Genomic DNA, 9,263 nt, shown 5'->3' on the forward strand with positions numbered 1-9,263 from the left:
AAATAAAACTTTATTGATCCCGTGCTCTGTGGGATCATACAGCACATTTACCTACATCAGTTACCATCTGACCTCATCAACATTTCTATGTACTTTTAATCAACAACAATAATAATAAGGAGAAGAAGAATGCACTGGAAATGAAACAAGCCATTCTGATTTTCTTATAAAATATCTTTATTTCAGCATTTTGCTTCCAGATTCAACATAATTATCATTCATATTTTTTTGCATAGTTTAAAAAGCACAAGTCGCAGCATAAAAAAAGGTTATTCAGGTGTGCAGCAGCTAACCAGACTGTATATGTAAAGATGGATGCAGCTGCCCAGTATGAAAAATGATGCAATGCTTAAGTGTTAAACCTGCATTCTTTCTAATAGCCAGCAGGGGGCAACCCCTATAGTCTGATTGTGTGGCGCCTACTTCCCACTCTGACCTGAGTAAACATGCTCCCAGTGTGTTTATGGGGGGAGCTGATACTTTGAAGTCTTAATGAATAAAAATTATTTATTTAGTAAATGATAGTACTTACTACAGTCAGAAAGGATTATAGTATGCTGTGGTAGAAAACAGCAAAGTCTGAGGCTTCACAAACCAATATGTATTACCATTTTTGTTATGTACACATTTAATAATGTTGGGTTTTTCCCTGGGCCAACTGGGCTGATCTTCAAATCATCTGTACCCCACCCCAAATTCCCCTTAAAGCTTTAAATCCCTTTCCCATGTGATAGCCACTGCTTTAGTTGAACTGTAAATGACAAAATATTAGGTGCAATTTAAATCCCATGGCTGTTTTTAAATCATCTCTTGGTCACTGGGAGGCCCCACGTCGCACTTTAGGAGTCACTGCTGCAAAGCAAAAGCTTGAACTATAAACAACCTCTGTAACATCCAGAAAAGTTACTGCTCATTATTTATATACATTACAGTTACAATGTTTGACAACTTAAACATGGAAACAGTACTACATGGTGTCACATTAGTTTCTTTTGAGGCCTAGTTGTCCTTCTTGTGCTCTCTGAGTGTAATCTGGAGTCAGCTCCCCTCCTCAGTCTACTTCCAGTTGTAAGTGCTGACATCACAAATCCAGCAGGTGGTCGATACTTTACAAAGAGAAGTTTTTCTCTAGAAGATGTCATGTGAAGTGATGTTACATAAATCTGAATGCAAGAAACAGATTTTGTCCTCTTTTTTCCAATTTGTCTTCAAAACTTTAACAGAAACTCCTCCAACTTTCCACCTGAGGTTCAAACATCTTGATCTCCACCCATCGAGCTGACTTAAGCTCTAAAATCGAACACTCCAGTCCTCTTCTTTGTTGTCTTCTCCTTACTTCTCCTCTTATTTGGTGGCCTCTATCTCAGGTGTTGGGGGTGGAGCGTCACCTGACGGATCAGCTTGTGGGGGCACCAACTTCTTCTCCAGCCGGGTGACTCTGTGTTTGAGCTTGCTGTGAGTGGCTTCGTGCTCGGCCAGCAGCCGGGCGTAACGGGTCTGCAGGGAGTCCAGGGTGCTCGTCATCCGGTCCACCTTCTCCTCGATCTCTTTGGGGTCTGGGCCCTGCGCTGCCACCTGGAGGACAGAGTTAGTTTTAATAAAGTTTTTATTTCTGTAGACTAGATGTTTGCTAATGTTTCTAAATGAGATAATGTGACTGTACCTCGAGGTCCAGCAGCCCATCCTTCATTAGAATCTGCCTTCCTTTCTCCTCAAGCAGAGCTTTAGCATCAGGATATTCTGTCAGGGCTTCCATCAGGTCGTCTTTGGAAAGACAGAACAGGTCGGAGTAACCGATGCTTCTGATATTAGCTGTCCTCCTGTTTCCTGCCTTACTGCCTGTTGGAGAAGAAGCGAGACTGATTAGGTAACAGAAGCAGTCAGAAGGTAATAGCGCCCAATCCATCAATAACATTATATGGCATTTTAATTTTTTCCCAGTTTTCTGCAGAAACAAATGTACTTTTATTAAATATTAAACCAGCTTTGGCTCAATAGCAAAATCCATTCTAAAGTTTTGTACATATTTGGGAAAATCTTTTTAAATCTTTTTAAACAGTTCGTCCAAAGGTTTTGGTTTTCTAGCATTAGCACATTATCATTCTAGCATTAGCACATTATCATTCTAGCATTAGCACATTATCATTCTAGCATTAGCACATTATCATTTTAGCATTAGCACATTATCATTCTAGCATTAGCACATTATCATTCTAGCATTAGCACATTATCATTTTAGCATTAGTTACTGCCATTAAAATGTCTTGATGCATGCTCAATCATCCAGGAAAGTATCTCCAAAAGTTGATTCTGTTCATCTGGACGTAGCGTTTTGTGGGGGAAATGTTTTGTCACTCATCCAAGTGACTTCTTCAGTCTCAGCTGACTGCAGGTTTCCCCAATCTTATAAACAGTACATTTGCATTTGAAACGTTTCTCCCACAAAACGCTACGTCCAGATGAACAGATTCAACTTTTGGATAGTTACTGCCATTGTGACCGAAAAATCCATTCTAAAGTTTTGTACATATTTGGGAAATTCTTTTTAAATCTTTGTAAACAGTTTGTCCAAAGGTTTTGGTTTTCTAGCATTAGCACATTATCATTCTAGCATTAGCACATTATCATTCTAGCATTAGCACATTATCATTCTAGCATTAGCACATTAACATTCTAGCATTAGCACATTAACATTCTAGCATTAGCACATTATCATTCTAGCATTAGCACATTATCATTCTAGCATTAGCACATTATCATTTTAGGATTAGCACATTATCATTCTAGCATTAGCACATTATCATTCTAGCATTAGCACATTATCATTTTAGCATTAGCACATTATCATTTTAGCATTAGCACATTATCATTTTAGCATTAGCACATTATCATTTTAGCATTAGTTACTGCCATTAAAATGTCTTGATGCATGCTCAATCATCCAGGAAAGTATCTCCAAAAGTTGATTCTGTTCATCTGGACGTAGCGTTTTGTGGGGGAAATGTTTTGTCACTCATCCAAGTGACTTCTTCAGTCTCAGCTGACTGCAGGTTTCCCCAATCTTATAAACAGTACATTTGCATTTGAAACGTTTCTCCCACAAAACGCTACGTCCAGATGAACAGATTCAACTTTTGGATAGTTACTGCCATTGTGACCGAAAAATCCATTCTAAAGTTTTGTACATATTTGGGAAATTCTTTTTAAATCTTTGTAAACAGTTTGTCCAAAGGTTTTGGTTTTCTAGCATTAGCACATTATCATTCTAGCATTAGCACATTATCATTCTAGCATTAGCACATTATCATTCTAGCATTAGCACATTAACATTCTAGCATTAGCACATTATCATTCTAGCATTAGTTACTGCCATTGTGACCGAAAGGATTAGCTTGCTAATAAAGTCACTAAGGCTTACCTTTGATAGCAAGAATGCTGATCTCGCCAAAGTAGCTTCCGTCGCTGAGAACAACAAACTGCGTGACACCGTCGTCAGCAACGACAGCTAGTTTTCCCTCCTTGATGATGTACATCTCTCTGCCAATATCACCCTTCTTACAGATGTAGTCTCCAGGACTGTAGACCTGAGGCTGTAGTTTTAGCACCAGTTCCACCAACAGACCAGCCTCGCAATCCGCAAAGATACGGACCTGTCACACCACACAGGAGAAGACCTCATGCTTAGACTTTTTACATTTCTGTTGTATTTATGAGGGGTGCTTAGGTAAAGGTGTAAAGACCTTCTTCAGTGTGTCCAGGTGGACATTGATGGCGATCTCAGCTCTCAGTTTGTCAGGGAGGTATTTCAACACTTCCCTCTCATCTACTGCTTTCTTATTGGTCCACAGGAAGTCAAACCACTTGATCACTCGCTTCTCCAGGTCTTTTGTTACCTGGGTTGGAAACAGAAGTATGGGGGAAGGGTTCAAGCAGTGCTTTGATGGACTACATTACTGGTGTACTGATCATCCGGTGCATTGATACAGTATCTGTTTTCTGGTAAGTAAGACTCATTTATGTCATTAAAAAAAGACAAAAAAGCAAAGCAGGTGTTATGTACAAGCTGAAGCAACTTAAATGGGATTTTCCAATTAGATTTATGTAAAAAAATATTTTATTTCAGATGCAAATACTATTAAAGGATCATTATGATAAAAATCACAGACTAACTGACCTTTCGGAAACTCATGTACTGTTTGATGGCATCAATGCGAGCCTGAAAGTCAGCTCTGGCAGCATTCATGTTGGTGATCATGGAGCCAACGTTACCGACAATGGTAGCAAAAATCAACACACCCACCTGTAGAAAAGCATAGGATATCCATAAAACATCTATTTATTGTTGTTTTATATAGTATTAAATAAATAATATGAAAGCAGCCAAATGCAGATTTTTCTATTTTATAATCTAAAGAAAGAAATATTGTCAAATTATGCCTAACATCTTACCATCTGTCTGTTTAAGCTTTCAAAACCAACCAAACCTCTTGAGGTAAACCCCCCACAACGCGTCTACTCTCAGGCTTGGGTTTTTAGCCACATGCTACACAGTCATATACTAAAGCTAAAGTTAGGCCGGACCCACCAGAAAGTCTGTGACGACGAAGAAGTACTCAGAGTTCTCTACAGGTGGTGGTGTTTCTCCAATGGTGGTGAGTGTTAACGTGGACCAGTACATACTGTAGGCATATTTCCTCACCAGACGACCAAACTCTGGATCGGTCGGGTCAGGATACACAAACCTGTCAGAACCGAAACCTGAAAGGACAAGACAGATTAATATGTTACAGCCTTTATCGGGGCTTCCTCGGGGGTTAAATCCAGATAAGGAATGAATCCAACAACCCCACCGATGGCTTTGGAAAAAGAGTAGTAAAGACAGGCATTCCAGTGGATGATGATGAGGATGTACATGACGAGGTTGGAGATACGCAGAGCGTTGGGGTAGTTCGTCCTGGTTTCTGTGCGCTGGAAGAACTCCATCATCCTGAAATGATAGGAGCAGTAGTGAGGGTTAGACAGTCCAATACCTCTGTGACATGTGTGGATATTCAGTATCCTTAGAAAATCAGTCTTATTCATTTTATCATCAAATCTCTGACTTTTAGGAAAAGGAAAAGATTCATATTTGTACCTTTGAGTTAAACATCACAACAACTTAAAGTTAAACTGTAAAGAAATGTTCATAAATTCATGGAATTCAAAAATATGTTCCTACTTAGCCCAAAGACTGGTTAGCAGTGATCAACCCTTGTTTACCTGTTAAACCTGAAGAGTTTGTTGAGGCGGATCTCGGGGTAGGTGACACCAAGGGCAACGTAGAACACGTCAGTGGGAATCATGGACACCAGGTCCAGTTTGAACTGAAAGCTTTTCATGTACCGTTCGCGTAACTTCAGCTCGTCCTTCACCAGCAAACCCTGCTCCAGGTAACCTGCAATCACATAAACAAGCATTCAAAATGTGTACATGTTTGTACCATTATATTTGTGTGCTTACATTAGCGTCTACAACAATCTGCGTGTGTGTCTTCAGACCGGTCCTGGTTCTGAAGACCATGTCACCAAGGTAGATGAGATCTGCCAAGAAGTCCAGGAGGAACCAAAAGATCAAGTAGTCAGTCTGCAACTCCTCAAAACATGCCCTGAAATGGACATGCATGTCATTCAGCACAGTAGTTACATAAGTAACCAAGCTCTCTGGCATTGTTGGCTTTTATTTAGTGGCACTGGGAACTTATTGTTGATATTAAGCTGTTGTCCTTCTGATGCTGTGGGCACCCAAAGCCTTTAGAGCACTGACACAACAAATTGTTAGTAAGAAAGTGTGGATTTCATGTCACCTGGCTATAATCAGGGTCCAGTTGTACATGACAGGGATGGTGATCACACCGAGCCAGTAGTAGTACATGTTTCCTGCAGGATCAATCACTGTGATCTCCTTGGGACTGCAAACACATAACCGATTATAATTTGTATTTGCAGCACATGTGTACTTCAGCCTTACACGTGGCATTCATAAAATCAGTTTTTCAAGACAGTGTTTCTGTTTAAGAAGATAAACTAAACATACGGGGCCTCCTTGGCTTTCTCCTTCTCCTTTTCTTTCTCCTTCTCCTTTTCTTTCTCCTTCTCCTTCTCTTTTTCTTCTTTCTCTTTCTGCTTTTTCTCCTTCTTCTCTTTTTTCTCCTTTTTTTCTTTCCTACGAGAGATAATTACAAATAAGCAGTTTTCAGTGTTCATTAAAGTTGAAATATATTGAGATTTATTTGAAAATCTATATATCTGGATATGGACTCAAATTTACTCCTTTTTCTCTTTCTTTTCTTTCTTCTCCTTCTTCTTTTTCTTCTTCTCCTCCCTGCAGGAAAGCAGGATACATACATGTAATGGTAAAACTACACGTCTAGTTTTAGGTGAAGAGATAAGTTTATATATGCAAATACATTTTACATGTAAGTGTATTTAGTCTGTGTGTGTCTTACTCTTCTTCATTGTTGTTGCTGTTATTGACGTTGAAGAGAAACTCCGGTCCAGATTTTTGGGTGGCTCTGAAACAAAGAAAACGATCCGTTAACCTTCCCATCCATCAATAACCCTGAACAGTTGCCACTAACTGGTGTCATTCTTCAAGAAATTATGAAACTTTAACTTTAGACACTACAGCAACTGCTAATAGCCTCTGAATCACGATAAAGGTCCTTTAGAGCAGCGGTCTCCAACCTTTTTTGCGCCACGGACCGGTTTATGCCCGACAATATTTTCATGGACCGGCCTTTAAGATGTCGCGGATAAATACAACAAAATAAAACTAGTACCGGTACCAAAAGAAGATTTATTCATAACACACATGAAAAGACCCAGGAAAACAGAGTAAACGATAAAAACGATAAGAAAATAACGCTGAAAACCGATAAAAACCCTGAAAACTATACATTTCACACCTGAGCCTCAACTCTCGCGGCCCGGTACCGGTCCGAGGTCCGGGGGTTGGGGACCACTGCATTAGGGTCTCTTCACGAGGCCTTTATTTACCCATGGGCACCTAAATCCTCTAAAGGACTCCAGAGCCTGTTGGAAAATTTGTCTGTGAAACATTTTTGGTCCAAATGTCTTTTGGGTTACTATTTGTTGTTTGTTTGGATATAACTCTGGTAGGCCATTGGCTGGTGCCCGATAAGTCCATGAACCTGCTGTCCTATGGCCTACACAGATTTAGCAAGAGGCCCTGAATCATTTTAAACCAATTCGAAAACCTCTTCGAGGACCCACTGAGCTACACTTGAACTACACTTCCCACAGGTGAGTCACAATCATCACTTTCATTACAGTTTTTGAGTCGTATTTGTACGATACTCACCTGTCCTGTGCACTGACTTCACCTGGCTCCTCGTCCATATCTTGTAGAACTATGGAGGGTGGAGTTAATCTGGAGACTTGGTGTGGGAGTAACGGTGCTACCTTAGCCATGGAGATGTTTTTCTTTTGGCTATTTTTTGTCCAGAAAGGGAGAATTAATTTTGGTGAAACCTTTGCAACACCGAATGTCATACAGTCAGGACATATCCATGAGTTTAGCATGATGGCATTTTATTTGAACACTTTGCCCCTTGGATGTGTCCAACTGGGTACCAAGATGTCTTTATGCAACATCATTACAATTTTGCTTTTCCAGCTGTTCAGTGCTGATGTTAAAAATCTTCCTGGGCCTAAAGAAATACACGCCTTGCAAAAATTTTAGATCTGACAATAACGTGGTCTGATTTACCTCTGTGATCCACATTTAGTAGCCCACTGCACCATTTTTGCAGCACAAAGTTAGTTGTCTGACAAATTTTCTTTGACCCAAAATGGTATTAAAATAATTGTATTTAAAGAACACAAAATTGTCTTATTTTAGCTTATTAAACATTCTTTTTATGAATAATTACTAACAGTTAGAGCTTTACAAAGACTATGAGACTAAAGGAGAACCGGATGGAAAGGATGTTTTTTTAGAAAGACATTTCATTACCAGGTGTTGTTTGGCCCTAACTGGTCGGACCACATAGGATCCAAAGCTGGCAGCTCAATGGCATTTTTGAGGCAGTGCCAACACTTTTATGAGCCATATTTTGCAATATAAGGGTAAGACATCATCTAAGTAGGCCATGTGTGGCTAACTAGGAACCAAACTGGCTGCTTTATGGACCTGAACCCGGGAACATAAATTGTTTTATTAGAGATTATTACCGGTTCTTTCTTAAGAACTGATTAGTAATGTTTTATGAAGATTCAGGTAAATAAAGACCCTTTGGTAACACGCAATCTTCAGGTTTTTGTGCTGTAGTGTGGAGTCACCAACAGTTTAAACAAAAGCAACAGGTAACACACGTGAATATACAACATATCCACCATCAACATTGGACCAAATAAACCTACATCGTTCCCTCACATTTCCATATTTCTATTGAACAAAAACGTGTATGATATTTAAAAAATGTCTTGCATAATGTGCGGCCTTCCACCCTCAGTCCATTATCTCCTTACTCACCAGCTGATAATCCAACACCCGTGGTTATATGGCCTAGATCCACCAGCAGCCCATCAAACTCATCTCCATGGAAACAGAGGAGTAACCTCCCATAAACGCACTCCTGTGGAAGCTGGGACCCTTTAAATCCTCACTGGTTTAGAGTCTAGAGGGAAAATAGGAGAAAAGGGAACGAGGGATGGAAGGAGTGGAGCGTTCGGAGGGTCCAGCAGACGAGTCTCCTCAGTCACCCTGACCAGGATAAAGAGATTAGAGGAGGGATGATACTGTGTGTCTTACGTACGCCTGCACTCAGAGGTGGGGAATGAAACTACTACCATGTGGTTACACATGAAAACATACAACTCTACCTCGACAAGTTTAATTTTTGTTTCATTGTTGAGCAAAGACGTGAAACAGCATGTAAAAGTGAATGTGATGTAACGGAGGAGTTCAAGTTAGAAAAACAGGAAGCTGGGAAAGAAGGAGAAGAAGTGAAATGTGTCAAAGGAGGAGGAGTTAATCAATGACGCGATTAGAAAGGAAAGAAACGGCTCAATGAGAAACAGAAGAATGTATAACAGCTTTACAGGAAGGATGGAAATGTGGTGGAGGAAAAGGGGGACCGAAAGAGTGTGAGGAGTGGTGTGAAAGTAGTGATTGTAGTAGTGAAAAGTGAGGAGGAGCAGATTAGAAAGAGCCGTGCTGGTTTTCCTCTGATCCTCCTGAGTCAGCAGTGTAGCCTTAATAAC

At 40.1% G+C, this 9,263-nt stretch overlaps 1 protein-coding gene across 1 annotated transcript; it reads right to left on the reverse strand.

Annotated features, from left to right (window-relative positions):
• Positions 1-159: 159 nt before the first annotated feature.
• Positions 160-9,243, reverse strand: cnga1b (cyclic nucleotide gated channel subunit alpha 1b). Its single transcript, XM_085154969.1, has 15 exons — positions 8,533-9,243; positions 7,360-7,488; positions 6,485-6,550; positions 6,307-6,360; positions 6,073-6,201; positions 5,843-5,947; positions 5,538-5,644; positions 5,260-5,434; positions 4,851-4,987; positions 4,586-4,758; positions 4,175-4,300; positions 3,741-3,893; positions 3,419-3,650; positions 1,664-1,839; positions 160-1,575 (listed from the first exon to the last, which is right to left on the reverse strand). Exons 2-15 carry the CDS (start codon positions 7,467-7,469, stop codon positions 1,345-1,347), a joined length of 1,974 nt encoding a protein of 657 aa, XP_085011095.1. The 5' UTR covers positions 7,470-7,488; positions 8,533-9,243; the 3' UTR covers positions 160-1,344.
• Between the last annotated feature and the right edge of the window lie 20 nt (positions 9,244-9,263).

Source organism: Neolamprologus multifasciatus, chromosome 3 (genome assembly GCF_963576455.1).
Source record: "Neolamprologus multifasciatus chromosome 3, fNeoMul1.2, whole genome shotgun sequence".
In the NCBI taxonomy this organism is placed as follows: Eukaryota; Metazoa; Chordata; class Actinopteri; order Cichliformes; family Cichlidae; genus Neolamprologus; species Neolamprologus multifasciatus.

Coding starts and splice junctions, on each gene's coding strand:
- cnga1b (XM_085154969.1), bottom strand. CDS start 7,469: ATGGCTAAGGTAGCACCGTTACTCCCACACCAAGTCTCCAGATTAACT. Junction 6,551..7,359: donor GAAGTCAGTGCACAGGACAG/GTGAGTATCGTA, acceptor TCTTTGTTTCAG/AGCCACCCAAAAATCTGGAC. Junction 5,435..5,537: donor GGTCTTCAGAACCAGGACCG/GTCTGAAGACAC, acceptor ATGTGATTGCAG/GTTACCTGGAGCAGGGTTTG.